At 59.7% G+C, this 15,032-nt stretch overlaps 1 protein-coding gene across 4 annotated transcripts; it reads right to left on the bottom strand.

Moving 5' to 3' along the window:
• Positions 1-1,181: 1,181 nt before the first annotated feature.
• On the bottom strand, positions 1,182-14,884 carry MAP4K2 (mitogen-activated protein kinase kinase kinase kinase 2). 4 transcript variants are annotated; one of them, XM_024255929.3, is made up of 32 exons: positions 14,705-14,884; positions 14,529-14,586; positions 14,208-14,298; positions 14,064-14,128; positions 13,711-13,766; positions 13,354-13,401; positions 13,224-13,266; positions 12,755-12,827; positions 12,544-12,675; positions 12,408-12,470; positions 11,955-12,036; positions 11,754-11,861; positions 11,252-11,330; positions 11,067-11,125; positions 10,440-10,483; positions 9,571-9,609; positions 9,446-9,479; positions 9,220-9,325; positions 9,050-9,138; positions 8,928-8,969; positions 8,756-8,840; positions 8,581-8,660; positions 8,441-8,501; positions 8,221-8,338; positions 4,402-4,460; positions 4,209-4,312; positions 3,946-4,123; positions 2,434-2,502; positions 2,229-2,315; positions 1,934-2,004; positions 1,775-1,830; positions 1,182-1,669 (listed from the first exon to the last, which is right to left on the bottom strand). In XM_024255929.3, the coding sequence occupies exons 1-32, from the start codon at positions 14,798-14,800 to the stop codon at positions 1,582-1,584; spliced, it is 2,463 nt and encodes an 820-aa protein (XP_024111697.1). In that variant the 5' UTR covers positions 14,801-14,884; the 3' UTR covers positions 1,182-1,581. The 4 variants fall into 4 exon arrangements, with proteins under 4 accessions (XP_024111697.1, XP_063584451.1, XP_054381644.1 ...); XM_063728381.1 differs by having other exon boundaries at positions 9,050-9,114; positions 14,705-14,842; XM_054525669.2 differs by having other exon boundaries at positions 9,220-9,479; positions 14,705-14,867.
• Positions 14,885-15,032: the final 148 nt, after the last annotated feature.

The following is a 15,032-nucleotide window of genomic DNA, read 5'->3' as shown; positions in this document are numbered from 1 at the left end:
TACCACCGACCCCAATTTGGAAGGTGCCCCTCACCCTCCTTGGGGCTCACGGGAACATGGGTGTGAATGCCTGGTGTGAAGAGATGTGTTCCCTCCCCTGGGCTGGCTCCCCATTCCAGCCAAGAAACCCTCCCAGTCACTGGACAGAGTCAGAACAGTTGAAACTCTGCTGTTGAGTGGCTGAGGGGACAGTGTGACACCCTGGGAGCCACTGAGCCTACTCGCATGGCTGCCATCCACCTACCACGTCACTCCGCAAGTCTTTCTTGCCACCCGCCAGGTGCAAAGGTCTTCCTCCAACACCTGCCCTGAATGTCAGGGGTGACAATGGGGCCTTTGCTCCAGCTGTTCCCCCTACCCTGCCCCCACCTTCCCAGCCCCCCAACTGTGGGCCCTCAAGGCAGCTCCCATCCTGCCTCCTGGGCTGCAGCTGCCCAAAGGCTCTGGTCAAGAGCAGCTGATCAGTGCCTGGGGCAAGAGGGGCCCTGGCATTCAGAGCTGAGCAGACAGACCCTCGAAGAATGACAGCGTAAGCACAAGCTACAGGAGGATGGCCATGCCCTCAAGATGCAGGCTCCAGCAAGGAGGACGCCCTCCCTGGGGGCTGGTCCGTTTCTGGTAGTGACCCCAGGGCCTGGCACTGAGGCAGCCCTTGGGAGTCTGGTAGACGGACACAGGCTAGCCTTCCCATCCAATCTGATGATCGTGCTGTCATCTGATGTTCCTGGCCTAACACCTAGGCAGTAGGTGGAGGGCAGGGGATACAGGTCACACAGGCTATGTCCATGGGCAGCAGCGTCCCTGGGAATGGAGAGAACAGCCCTCTGGGGGCTCCTCCTGGGCCCTTCCAGGGGCCACCCAGTGAGATCCTAGGTGGGGCAAGGGTGCCCTGGATGAGAGTCCCTTTGTTGAGGCCCCCCATCTGCATGAGTCCTTGGGGTGCTAAACTATAGCAGAGCCCTCAAACTGCAAAGCTGAGGGTCAGTTCTGAGCAAGGGTACAGGGGAAGGCACAGTGCCCCGGAAGGCTGCTGGGGGCCATGGCCTCCTGTCACCTCTACCTGGCTTCTCCAAAATCCTGGGGGCCCTGCCCTTCTGTGGTGCCCACAGAAAGGTGTGTTGGAGGGAAGGAGGCGGGAGATGAGGTGGGTTCACTCCCCCCACCCAGAGGGACCAGAGGACTAAAACAAACCAGCTTTAATACCAATATAGTTTTCTCTTAAATACCGTGTTTCCCAGGACAAATGCAGGGGCAGGCTCTTGGCAGAAAGAGTAGAAAGGAAATGTGGAACAAAATGGAATGGATGGCCCAGGCCCAGGGTCCCTGCCTTGGGCACTAGGGACTGGGCTGCCTCGGGGATGGGGGAGTGACTGCAGCTCCCCCTGGTCCAATTATTGCAGAGGCGTGGGGGGCTCCCCTCCCTCCCCAGGCCTGAAACATTTCTCAGGATTACTTCTGACCTTCAGCCCCAGCAGGGCCAGGGCCTGGGCTCCTCTGGTCTAGGATGGGCCCCTTTGCCCAAAAGGGCCTGCAGCTAAGGCATGGGGTGGGGTGGGGAGCCCCTGGACAGGCCCACCACTCTTAGTAGGTGCTCTGGTGGCCCGTGAGGATGTAGAGGTTGCTGTGTGCCTCTGGGTTGTCAGTGGGAATGCTCTCCAGGATGATGTCTCTGGGGGAGAGAGGAGTAGGGGGCAGGGCGGGAGACACTTGGCACATCAGCCCCTTCTCTGGCCTCAGAGTCATCTGAAGGGGAGGCTGGGGTGCCACCGCCTACCTGTGGGCCCCAAGCACTCGGAAGATCCTTGTTTCATCTGTGATCTCCTGGGTCACCTGGGAAGACAGGTGGGAAGCACTGAGGCCACTCCGGTAGGTCCTTTCCAAAGAGGTAAGGACCACAAGGCAGGGGACAGCAAGGTCCCTGGGCCCCACTCACCTCGTTGGTATCCAGGCTTCGGCCTTGCATCCCATGGCTCCAGAAGGCCAGCACGCTGTCCTGCAGGCACACTACGGGCCAGGCCCCCATCAGCCCTGCACCCGTCCTGGCGCCCTCAGCCACGCCTGAGCCTGGGTCTGGGCCACAGGGGTCCTCACTGACCTCAGGTGACCAGGATGGCTCAGGAGAGGGGCTGGGGGATCTGCTTTCTCATCCTACCGCCAGCCCCAGGCCCCCGAGCCACAACGTGCTCCAGGCCAGGGAAAGGCCTGCACCCCACCTCTGGCTCACTCACCCACAGTCTCGATGGGGAAATCAAAGGTCAACTCAGGTGCCAGTGTGGCCGTGGGCTCGCCCTGCATGTTGACAATCCTCACACAGCCTGCACAGGGAGGGGACTGGTGGGTGGGGACGGGGAGGCTCCCTTCTGGGAAGGCAGACCCACGTGGTCCCCTCACCCCCATACTCCCCTGCCTAAGCCCTGCCCCCAGGGCACTCACGTTCAAAGCTGACTAGGATTGTGTCCCTGTCCACCTGGATCACCTGCTGGGCCGAGCCTGGGATCCCCTCTGCAGGCAGAGAAGAGAGACATGGCCTGGCTGAGCCACCAATCCCCCAACCCCAAGAGGATATGGGGGCCAGGCTACAGACAGCCCTTGGCCATGAGGGCACGTCAGCCTCACAACAGCCCTGTGGGGCTGGGAAACCTCATCTCCCTCCAGGGCTGGGAACTGAGGCTCTGAGAGGATGAGTGACCCGTCCTGGGGCTCATGGGGAGTGGAGGAGGAGTCACGGGGAGCCACGGGAGGGCTCCAGATTTAAGGGGACCAGGCCTCGTGACCCAGTCACTGTGTGACCTGGTACAAATCACTTTACCTCTCAGAGCCTCTGTTTCCTCATAACACAGACAAGATGGCACTGCCTTGAGAGGCTATCATGAGGATCAAGAATAAAATCCTGGGCTGGGCGCAGTGGCTCATGCCTGTAATCCCAGCACTGTGGGAGGCCGAAGCAGGTGGATCACCTGAGATCAGGCGTTCGAGACCAGCCTGGCCAACATGGCGAAACCCCATTTCTACTAATAATACAAAAAGTAGCCGGATGTGGTGGCACATGCTTGTAATCCCAGCTACTTGGGAGGCTGAGGCAAGAGAATAGCTTGAACCCAGGAGGCGGAGGTTGCAGTGAGTGAGCCGAGATCATGCCATTGCACTCCAGCCTGGGCGACAGAGCAAGACTCTGTCTCAAAAAATAAAAAAAAATAAAGAATAAAATCCTGTGTGTGAGACCCCTGGCTCAGGGCCTGGCACCAGGTGCCTTAACCACATGCGCCCTCCCTTCTCCCTTATCCATCGCTGCTCATTATCACCCCAAGCTGCCACAACACTTGGAGTCCTGCTTCCTGACTGAGAATGGGGCCTCTAGGCCCTGCCTTGCCAGATCTGCCTCTTCCCTGCAGCCCAGAGCAATGTTGACCAGTTTTTTTGTTTTTGTTTTTTGTTTTGAGATAGGGTCTCACTCTGTCACCCAGGCTGGAGTGCAGTGGCGCGAACATGGTTCACAACTGCCTCTGTCTCGCAGGCTCAAGTGATCCTCCCACCTCAGCCCAAGTAGCTGGGACTACACACGTGCACCAACATGCCCAGCTAATTTTTTGTAGAGTCAGGGTCTCGCCATGCTGTTCAGGCTGGTCTCAAACTCATGAGCTCAAGCCCCTCTCTCTCCTTGGCCTCCCAAAATGCTGGGATTACAGGCGTGAGCCACCGTGCCCAGCCTGGCCAGGATTTTCTTAGCTGCCAAGCCCTTTGGTCTAATGAACCCTTTATGGAAGCCCAGGTGAAGCTCGTTGAAGGGAGGCTGTGGGCCCCAGACCCCACATGGCAGCCCTCAAGGTCTCTGTGGAGTCACCGGCTGTGGGGAGCCTAGTTTGGGACCCTCGGCCCTCCCTGCCTCCCTCCCTCGGTCTCTCCTGCACACACACCCACTCCCAGCAGCCTGGCCCTTCTGCTCACCAGGTGGGATGAGGATGTCGGGCGTCAGGCCAGCCTCCAGGGGCAGGACATGGAACAGGACGCGGCAGCCGGGCCCCTCAGGCCCCTCAGCCCCCACACACACCTGCGGCAGCTCCTTCCCATCCAGCACCAGCGGCTCCAGCATCCCAGCTGGGCTGGGCAGAGGGCTGGAGAAGTTCTAGGGGGCAGCAGGGATGCTCAGGTCTCCATTTCTCCCCCCAGAGCTCTGAGGGTGCCCTGGGCCTCCCCCCACCGCCCCTCACCTTCAGCAGCAGGAACTTCTGCAGCGGCTCGTACCACTGCAGCAGGAGCAGGCTGGTGGGCAGGGCAGCCAGCAGGAAGGTGGCACCCGTGTAGGGGTTCCGCACTGGCAGGGGAGCAGGGCAGTGGGCACTGGGCTGGGCCTGCGCTGCCCCCCACCAGGCCCCGCCCCACCCCGCCCAGCCCATTTCTTACCCACACGACACTGCAAGCAGCCTTTGGTGTCAGGAATCTTGGTGGACAGAGCAAAGCGCCTGTAGGGGTGACAACCAGGGCCTGTGTCCAGGATGCCATCCATGGGCAAGGCCCCTGCAGAGCCCTATGAGGTGGGTACTATCAGCTTCCCTCTTTACAAGTAAGGGACTGAGACTCAGAGACACAAAGTAACCTGCCCCAAGAACAGCTGGGAAAGGTGGAGGATCTGAAGCCAGTCTCCCAGCCCTGCAGCCAGGAGGGAGTGTCTCCATCCAGGCCAGGGGTTTGGGTCTCAGGATTGCTTCTAGCTCTGTGTGACTCCGGGCAAGCCACTTAATCTCTCCATGCCTCAGTTTCGTCCTCTGTAGATTGGGGATAATGGCGGGCCCCACCCCAGAGGGGCACAGTGAAGGCTTCATGAGCTCATACAGGGGAGGTGCTCTCGGCAGTGCTGGGAATTGTGTGTGCTCACAGAGGGCCAGCTCCTGTCATCCCATATTAGGACTTTCCACCTATTTTGAGTCACTGAAATTCCTTGTCAGGTAAAGGCAGGGTATAAAGAAAGAAATGATGCCAGGTGCAGTGGCTCACGCCTGTAATCCCAGCACTTTGGGAGGTCGAGGTAGGCAGATCACCTGAGGTCAGGAGTTCGAGACCAGCCTGACCAACATGGAGAAACCCTGTCTCTACTAAAAATACAAAATTAGCCAGGCGTGGTGGTGCACGCCTGTAATCCCAGCTACTTGGGAGGCTGAGGCAGGAGAATTGCTTAACTCCAGGAGGTGGAGGTTGCAGTGAGCCAAGATTGTGCCATCGGACTCCAGCCCGGGCACCGAGAGTGAAACTCAGTCTCAAAAAAAAGAAGAAAAAGAAAAAAGAAATGAATGAAGAAATGAGAGCATGGAGGGGCCTGGGAGGATGCAGGCTCCAGCCCCACCAGGTTGCACAGAGTGCGCACGGCCCATTTCACAGGTGGGAAAACAGGCCCGGGGCAGTGAATGAACTTCAAAAGGCAAATGGCCTGCCCTCTGCTTCTCCAGCTGAGGCAACAGCTCTGTGGGGCCAGGGGGTGGCTTGCCTTACTGTCGGGGGAGAAGTAGTGAGGGACAGTCATCAGAGGGGCCCTTGCCTTGGCCACTGGGTGTCCCCTAACCCTCCAGGGGACCCTCTGAGCCTGTTTCTTCCTCTGGGGAATGGGGCTTCCTGTCAGCAGCCCTGCCACCTCCACCCAGTGGCCCGTGTCCTGTTTGTACCTTCTGCCAGGACATGGAGGAAGCCAATGTCTGTCTCTCACTGTCCCTGGTCCTCGTCCCTCCCTCTCCCCACATTCTTCCCACTCTCCTCCCCATCTGGTCTTTGGATGGGACAAAGGCATATATTTTGTATTTGTTTTTTCTCCAAACAACTCCAGTTCTCTGTTCTTTGCATTCAAAGTGCTCACTGTGCCTCTGCCATTTCCCGAACACAAGCTCAAAGCTGCCTGTGACCTGTTGGGGCTCTGATGGGCCTGTTTCCTGTAGGTCCTGCGCCAAAGCAGACTCACTTGGGGACTGAGCTCAGGAAGCCCCAAGGCCACAGGGCTCCAGAGGTGGTCCTGGAGTGAGCACGTTGCAGGAAGGGCCCTCCCGAGCTCCCCAGCTGTTGCAGCCACTGGCCTGGCCTCCCCTACCCTCTGCACTCAGTCCACTGATTCCCACACCACCCACCTGGTCATGACAATGTCAGGGCCCATAGCCCAGGGCCCCTCCCTTCAGAGCCCAGCCCCACCCAGCCATGGATTGATGCAGGTCCCACTTGCACATCTAATAAGCATCTTCATGCAACAAAATTGAATTCAGCTCCCCCTGAAACTGCTCCACCTTCAGCTGATGACAGCTGCATCCTTCCTGATACCCAGGCCAAAAACCTTGGAGCCATCCTTGACTCCTCTTTCTCTTTCATCAGGAAATCCTACTGGCTCAACTTTCAAAAGAGAATCAGAATCTGACTGTTTTTTCTCTTCTGTTTTTCTTTTTTTTGAGACGGAGTCTTGCTCTGTTGCCCAGGCTGGAGTGCAATGGTGCGATCTCGGCTCACTGCAACCTCCGCCTCCCAGGTTCAAGAGATTCTCCTGCCTCAGCCTCCCGAGTAGCTAGGATTACAGCCGCCCGCCACCATGCCCAGCTAATTTTTGTATTTTTAGTAGGGACGGGGTTTCGCCATGTTGACCAGGCTGGTCTCGAACTCCTGACTCAGTTGATCCACTCGCCAAAGCCTCCCAAAGTGCTGGGATTACAGGCGTGAGCCACTGTGCCTGGCCCCCAGGCAAACTCCTACAGCTCCCCAGCTCACCAGGCTGCTCTGCCCCAACACATACTAACACATACTTGCTCTTCCCCCTGCCTGGAGTGCCATTCCCTACCTCATCTGCCTGGAAACGCTGACACACTTTTGAACCTCCCAAGCTTGCCCGGTCTCTGAGGCCTCTCCACCCCTCCCAGCTCTCCCTCTAACTGGACCTCAGTACCGGGTGCTAACCGTCCTCATTTCCCTTTTTCTTTTTTTTGAGACAAGGTCTTGCTCTGTTGCCCAGGCTTCAGTGCAGTGGTACGATCGCGATCACAGTTCACTTCAACCTCAACCTCCTGGGTTCAAGCAATCCTCCCACCTCAGCCTCCTGAGTGGCTGGGACCACCAACACACAACGCCATGCCTATGCCACCATGCTCAGCTAATTTTTTGATTTTTTTTTGAGACGGAGTCTCACTCTGTCGCCCTGGATGGAGTGCAGTGGCGCGATCTCCACTCACTGCAACCTCTGCCTCTAGGGTTCAAGCGATTCTTCTGCCTCAGCCTCCCGAGTAGCTGGGACTACAGATGCGCACCACTACGCCCAGCTAATTTTTGTATTTTCAGTAGAGACGGGGTTTCACCATATTGGCCAGGCTGGTCTCAAACTCCTGACCTCGTGATCCGCCCACCTCGGCCTCTCAAAGTGCTAGGATTATAGGCGTGAGCCACTGCGCCCGGCCCCATTTTTTGATTTTTTGGGGTTTTTTTTTCTTTCTTTTTTGAGACAGAGTCTCGCTGTCGTCCAGGCTGGAGTGCAGGGGCGTGATCATGGCTCACTGCAACCTCCACCTCTCAGGTTCAAGCAATTCTCCTGTCTCAGCCGCCTGAGTAGCTGGGACTACAGGCACGTGCCACCACGCCTGGCTAATTTTTTTTGTATTTTTAGTAGAGACGGGGTTTCACCATGTTAGCCAGGATAGTCTCCATCTCCTGACCTCGTGATCCACCCGCCTCAGCCTCCCAAAGTGCTGGGATTACAGGCATGAGCCACCCCGCCCAGCCTTTTTTGATTTTTTGTAGAGACAAGGTCTCCCTGTGTTTTCAGGCTGATTTCAAACACATGGCCTCAAACAATCCTTCTGCCTCGGATTGCAGGATTGGGATTATACGCATGAGCACCACACCCAGCCCCGCTGTTTCTTGAAAGCGAGGACTCATGGGATTCTCCATGTCCCGAAGCCCAGCATAGGGGCCAACATAGCATAAGTGCTCAGTAAACGTTTGCTTAACTGTCAAGCCCCACATCCGAACAACCACAGCTCCTACAACTTGGAAAGCACTTTCACATCCACTATCTCCTTCTTGCCTCCCAACAAGCCGGCGGGAGGGGGTGGGAAGGCCAATTGTATTGACAGAGGAGGAAACAGGCGCTCAGAGAGGCAAAGTAACATGTCTAAGATTGCTGCAATCCCAGGAACTGGCAAGGCCATGTTCCAGCCCCTCCCTGCCCCTCTGCCTCCCGCTCCCCGCACACCCAAGATCCCTGACCTGGGGATGATGCGCTGGGTGAGGCGGTTGGTGGGGATGGAGAGGGGAACCTGTTGCTGTAGCCTCCGCTGCTCAAACAGGCCTGGGAGGTCATGGGCCCAGATGTGCGTGGATTTCCCTGCAGAAATGGGGAGAGGCGGGGCCTGGGGTGTTGGTGGGCAGGATGCTGAGGCGCTGGAGCCCCTGCGGGCCCCGCCTCCTTGCCCGTCCCACCTTGTACCTGAGAGTGACAGCAGCACGTTGTTCACGCAGTAGAGCCAGGAGCAGCGATGTGAAATCAGCTGGAGGCCACAGAGGGACAGGTGGTCAGCACCCCAGGCCCCCCAAGGCCTCTGCCCCCCACAGCCAGCCGGGCCTCACCTTCTCCAGCGTATCCTCATGCAGTTCATGCAGGTTGAGTGTGTAGATGCCTTCCTCAGCCCCTACCACCAGGAACTGGTCTGCCAGTTTGGGCATGGGGTCAGAGGTCAGACATGGCCCCTGGCCCAAGCTGAGGAATTCCTTGGGCTCCTGCTTCCTCCCTGCCCCCACCTACCCCGAGTAACAGGGTGAATCCAGGTGACAGCAGCGTGGATCCGCAGGGGGCAGCCATTGAAGACCTTGGAGAAGCAGGCGCCCATCTGCGGAGAGGCAAGAGGCTGGCGAGGGAGTGCAGGGGTGGTGGGTGGCAGGGCTGTGGGACTGCAGGGCTTGGGGCAAACACTTACATGCACCTTGGGAGTTGGGGGGAGCCCGTGGCAGGATGACCTCTGGGAGGGAGGGAAGGAGTCAGGGCTGATATGACAGCTGTAGCCGCCCGTCTCCCCACCCCCTTGTAGCACCCTCTCACCTCAGGATCCTCCCGCTGCTTCATGGTGGCCCAGGCCGTGGGCAGCCGTGGGGAGCTATTGGGGCCTGAAGGAGGTGGGGGCACGGTTCCTGCAGGCACAAGCGTGCTGTAATTTCCTGCAGCAGCCCCCACCCTGGGCTGCCTCCCGGCCTCCCAAGCCTGAGACTCACCTGGGGGACTGGACAGAGGCTCCTCTGCTGGAGGCTCAGGGGGGAGTGGCCCTAGGAACGGGGCCCGCTTGATGGTTCCCATGGTATCATCTGGGGAGTCCAGCTCCTGGTAGGAGGGGCAGGGCCCAGCCCAGCCGTTACCAGGTTGCCCTGTAACCGTATCCCACTCCAATCGTACCCTCTGCAGTGGCCTGGATCCCAGCTCCAGCCTCCTTCTGTGTGGCACCTGGAATTCTGAGGCTGACCGAATGGTCAGACTCCTGTGGGAGGCAGATGAGGCATGAGGCATGACGTGTGACTGGCACCAAGGCCGCCCGCCCCTTGCCCCTCCCCAAGGCCCACACCCCTCACCTTTCCTCCAAGGCCTCCTGGACCGACTGCAGCAGGCTCCTGGGCAGTGGGGAAAAGGGGTCACAGGTCAGCCTTTTTTTTTTTTTTTTTTTAAGACAGAGTTTCACTCTTGTCACTCAGGCTGGAGTGCAATGGCAAGATCTCGGCTCACTGCAACCTCTGCCTCCCAGATTCTCCTGCCTCAGCCTCCCAAGTAGCTGGGATTACAGGCGTGGGCCACCATGCCCAGCTAACTTATGTTTGTTTGTTTATTTATTTGAGATGGAGTCTCGCTCTGTTGCCCAGGCTGGAGTGCAGTGGTGCAGTCTCAGCTCACTGCAACCTCCGCCTCCCGGGTTCAAGAGATTCTCCTGCCTTAGCCTCCTGAGTAGCTGGGATTACAGGCACCTGCCACCACACCGGATAATTTTTTGTATTTTTACTAGAGACGGGCTTTCACCATGTTGGCCAGGCTGGTCTCAAACTCCTGACCTTGGGATCCGCCTGCCTCGGCCTCCCAAAGTGCTGGGATTACAGGCGTAAGCCACCGCAGCCAGCCTAATTCTTGTATTTTAAGTAGAGATGGGGTTTCACCATGTTGGCAAAGCTGGTCTCGAACTCCTGACCTCAGGTGATCCACCCACCTTAGCCTCCCAAAGTGCTGGGATTACAGGCATGAGCCACTGTGCCCAGCCTAATTTTTGTATTTTAAGTAGAGATGGGGTTTCACCATGTTGGCAAAGCTGGTCTCGAACTCCTGACCTCAGGTGATCCACCCACCTCAGCCTCCTAAAGTGCTGGGATTACAGGCATGAGCCACCGTGCCCGGTCAGAGGTCAGCCTTTCTGCCGCCACTACCATCCCCTGCAGCTTCCCCATCCCTCACTTACCCACTCAGCTCTTCCTTTCCCAGTAGTGTCCACTCTTCCTCCCACTGGGGGAAACCAAGGCAGAGACCAGGGAAGAAACAGAGACAGATGCAACGTGAGAGGGCGGTTAAGAGATTCAGGAGAGGGAAGACAGACAGACAGACAGACAGGAAAGGTGAGATGGAAACACACAGGAGATGAGAGAGACAGACAGTGGGAGGCAGAGCTGAAGACTATGAAAGAAAGGGTAACAGACAGCGAGGGAGGAAGAGACAGGCTGGGGGGTGAGGAGAGACCAGTGACAGAGCCGGTGAGGGCAGAGATAGAGAGTCAGACCACTGGGGACACACAGGTGGGAAAATGAGGCTGAGCAGGGTAGGGCTGGGGCTCGGGCACATGACGGCCTCCTTTTGGGAAAGGCACGGTCTCTGTGCTACTTTCCAGCCACCCACCTAAAAGAACTTGGCCCAGGAAGGAGCCCCTAACCCTCCAGGTCCCTGGGTAAGACAGGCTTGCTTGGACAGTCCAAGGCCCAAGGCCCGAGGCCACCCAGCTTCAAATCTCCCTTGATTTGAGCTGCTCAGCCTCCATCCGACCTCCCTGCTCCACCTCTGGGCACCACCTTCCCCTCAAGGCCTGCCCGCTCACCGGCTCATTCAGCGGGTCAGTTTCCTTCCTGCGTGGGGCGCCAAATTTCACCTGGTGAACTGGGGGGCCCAGAGTACAGGGGTGAAGGAGCTGGAGTCTCAGGATGGACCCCTATTCACACCAAATCCATGTGCACACAGGCCCCCCCAAAATCTGCACACACACAGTCCCTGCTGCAAACTCACACTGGATCTCCGAGGGGGTCCTCTCGGCTGGGCCGTGCTGCCCCCGGGAGTGAATGGTGTCTGGAAACATGTCATAGGTCTAAGGAAAACCAGAAACAGTGTGGACACACCTGATGCGCCTCATGCCAGGGCTGCTCTAGGAGCTTCACACGCACCAGCGCGTTTTGCTTTCATGACAGCCCTCTGGGACTATTGTAAAATAAAATGGAACCCCGCTTCACAGATGAGAGAACCTACACAGAGCGGTGCCAAAGATCACACAGAAAACCAGAAAATGGCACAGTCATGGTCATGGTCAGCTTGGACTCAAGGGCAGGGACCTATCAAGGGGGTGGTACAGGAAACAAAACTCAGCATGGCAGAGACTCCTAATGGGAGGGCTCAGCTGAGGCCAGCTCCCCAAGCTGGAATGGTGCCAGTTAAAGGACGTCCACCAACATCACCCTTGCGCTCTTTCTAAGCAGACCAGCCCAAGACTCACTTTCCAGCCCCCCTCACCTACCTCCAGCTCACAGTCCTCAGGGGAGGGGGTCCCCAGATGAGGGTCACTGGCTTTGTCCAGCAGCTGTGTGAGGAGGGCCCGAGGGAGCTGCTGAGTTGTGAACGGGTGCTGGAAAGTGGGGGAGGGAGGTGATCAGGCTGACCCCTGATCCAGGGCCCTGCTTTTGAGTACTAGGCCTTTCTCCTGGCCCCTGCCTCCCACCTGCAGGAGCTTCTCTGCTGTCGGCCTCTTCTTAGGATTCTTGGTCAGGGCCAGTTTGAGAAAGTGGTGGAAATTCTGGGTCCTAGAAGGCACAAAAGCCCCCCAGCCCCAGATCCAGGTTAGCCCTCCTGCAGGGTGTCCTGCCAGCTGCCCTACCACCCCTCCAGAGGCATCTGCTGGGCCCGCCCAGGAAGGAGCCAGCCGAGGCCGAGGGCCACCGGCCGAGCAACGCTGCCTTGCAACACAGCAGCTCCTCCACCAACCCTCTGCCCATCTTTCCTGACCACGCTGGGTCTTCAACCCACAGAAGGACCAGGCCCCTGACTCAGATGGTCTGTAGTGGCCCAGAGAGGACAGGGCTCCTGGGGTTGCCCCCCGGGAGTTGGCAGAGGCTCTTTGTCCACTATGGGGCTGACAGAAAAGGGGGTCCCGGCAGGAGGGTGTGGCCCTTACCAACGAGTCTTATCTCTCAGTTTGGGTGGTTGGAAGCTGCTCTTCGACATGAGCATCAGGGCCCTGTGGAGGGCGCGAGGTCAGGGGCCACGGGCCGCAGGTCAAGGGTCAGGTGAGGGGCAAGTGTTGGGCTGACCTCATGGGGTGCAGGTGGAACAGAGGGGGCTGCAGCTCGCCCAGCTCAATGGCAGTGATGCCCAGGGCCCAGACGTCACATAGCTCGTTGTAGCCACCTTTGCGCTCCACAGCAGCCACCTCGGGAGCCATCCTAGAGGTGGGGTCACAGATGGGATGGCCGGGTGCCCCCCTCTGTGGCCCCTACCCCTCTGCCCCAGGCGCAGCCTCACCAGTAGGGAGTCCCAATGAAAGACCTCCTCTTGGCCACAGACGCTGTCAGCTCGCCTGACACCCCAAAGTCAGCTGTGGGGAGAAACAGCCACTCTCACCAGCCCTCTGGCTGCCACTCACCCTCCCACGCCCAGGGCTCTGGCTCGGGCTGCACCTGGCAGGGCTCAGATGCGCAGGTGGCCCTGCTTGGTCACAGCTGCCGCAGGCCCTAGGCAAGGCCAGGTCCCTCTCCTGAGAGGAGTCAACCACCCTCTATCCCTGATGAAGTGCCTGGTCCCATGTCAACTCCGTGCAGACCCAACCTCCTTCATTTTCCAGCAGGGAGGGAGTACCGTTCCATCTTCTAAGCAGGGAAACTGAGACTCAAGTGGCAAAGTGACTCGCCCAGTGACACCCAACCCTTGAGTCCAGGGTAGCCAGGGAGGGTCCACAGAACCCTCACCCTGATCGTGTCCCCAGGGTACTGACCCAGTTTGACATCTCCCTGGAGAGTGAGGAGAAGGTTGGCTCCCTGTGGGAATGGAGGAGAGAGAATCCCATCTGGTGCCCCCGAGGGCCTCCTCCTCCCTCCCAGGAATGCCCCCAGCCAGGCGCCTACCTTGATGTCTCTGTGGATCTTCCCCTGAGAATGCAGGTGGTGGAGCCCCTGGGGACAAAGAGGAGTCCCTGAGAGCAGCCACCCAGCACTGTCCCACCTCCCCTGAACCCCCTCTCAGGACTGGGGCCCCCCACTCAGGCTGCTTCTTCCTCCCCTCTCCCCAAACAGGAAGTGACTGAGCCAAGAGGGAAATGGACTGCTTCCGGCAACAGGGCTGGGGCCCCTTTTCCCCAGGACCTACAGCCCCTCGGGCCAGCCCCACCCGAGGCACTCCACCCGCCTCCCTGCTGGTCATCTGGGCTCCCGGCCCACAGCTTCTGGAGACCAGAGGTGTGGGCACCTCACAGGCCCAGCTACCTTCAGTGCCTCTCGGCAGACGTAGGCAATCTGCCGCTCCTCCAGGGGCCCAGTGGCTGAAAGGAAAAGGGAGAGGCTGGCTTGGGGGCCCGGGGGTCATGCCCACCCTCCCAGGCTACCGTGTGTGGGAAAAGCAGCAGGCACTGTTAAATGAAAGCGGTGTCGGCCACGTCCCCTCCCAGTTTAGTCTAGGATACTGAACCCAGAGATGGACAGTATTTCTCTCAAGGTCACACAGCCAGGCAGGAGTGGAGAGGAGCCCAAGTCCAGGGCCCAGAGTCCCCTCCGGTACCCCAGTGGGGTGGGGGTGGGGGAAGGCTGAGGCCTGCTGGGGCCTGGAGCCCTGGCCTCACCATGGTAAATCTCCTGCAGGGAGCCCCCTCCGCAGAACTCCATGCAGATCCACAAGCGGTCATTCCTAGGGACAAATTGCTGGGGTGGGCACAAAGCAGGTCACATGGGGGCTGCCTGGGGCCAGGAAGATAAGGCAGCCTCACCTGAGGTAGCTGCCAATGTAGGCCACCACATTGGGGTGGCGGCACTCACGCAGGATGGTGATTTCCTGCTGGAGGGAGCTGATGTCGTCCCCTGGGAAGCACAAAGCATCATGGGGGGGGCGCGCTGAGGTTGCCCTGACTCAGTGCCCCCATCTGCAAAATGGGCAGAGTGCCTCCCTCCGGGCCAGGCAGGTGCCAGGTGGCAGCACCTCCTGGGGCACGCCTCTCAGGGGTCTCGGAAACGTCAACCCTCTGCCCGCACCCCGCGCCCGCGGGCGCTCTGCCCTCCCTCTGGCGCAGAGGCCCGACCCGGGCCCTCACCTGGGTCTAGCTTGACTATCTTCACGGCGGCCAGTTCGGACGTGACCGTGTCGCGGGCCTGCAGGGGCGGAGGGTGAAGCGGGATGGGGGGCGGGGCCGGGGGCTAGATCCCGCCGCGGGGTGCGGGGCTGGCACCCTCCTCCCGGCTCTCCCGCCCGTCCCGTCGCCCGGCGCACCTTGTAGACGTCGCCATAGGTCCCGGCCCCCACGCGCTGCAGCAGCTCGAAGCGGTCCCGCGGGTCCTGCAGCGACACATCCCGCAGCAGCGCCATGGCCCGGCGCCGGGCGGGCCGGCAGGCGGGCGGGCGCGAGCTGCGGAGCCGGCGCGGGGCAGCGCGGGGCGGGGCGGGGCGGGCGCCCGTGGCTCTGAGGCCGCGGGGGCGGGGCTGGGGCCCGGGGGCGGGGCTGCGCCGGGGATGCCCCACCGCCCGGCCGGGAGGAGGCGCCCGCGGGACGGGCCCTCGGCGGCGCGGGGAAACCCCGAGGCCGGGGCGGAGCCTACGT

Source organism: Pongo abelii, chromosome 9, assembly GCF_028885655.2.
Source record: "Pongo abelii isolate AG06213 chromosome 9, NHGRI_mPonAbe1-v2.0_pri, whole genome shotgun sequence".
Classification (NCBI taxonomy): Eukaryota; Metazoa; Chordata; class Mammalia; order Primates; family Hominidae; genus Pongo; species Pongo abelii.
Note: the sequence above shows the minus strand (reverse complement) of the source record. Positions and strands in the feature narration are given on the sequence as shown.

What these genes read in the sequence shown, in the direction of transcription:
- MAP4K2 (XM_054525669.2), bottom strand. Translation starts at nt 14,800, where the DNA reads ATGGCGCTGCTGCGGGATGTGTCGCTGCAGGACCCGCGGGACCGCTTC. An exon ending in CCAGGGAGATGTCAAACTGG is followed by an intron (nt 12,828 to 13,223) that starts GTCAGTACCCTG and finishes TTCTCCCCACAG; the next exon opens with CTGACTTTGGGGTGTCAGGC. An exon ending in CGTGCTGCTGTCACTCTCAG is followed by an intron (nt 8,339 to 8,440) that starts GTACAAGGTGGG and finishes CCATTTCTGCAG; the next exon opens with GGAAATCCACGCACATCTGG.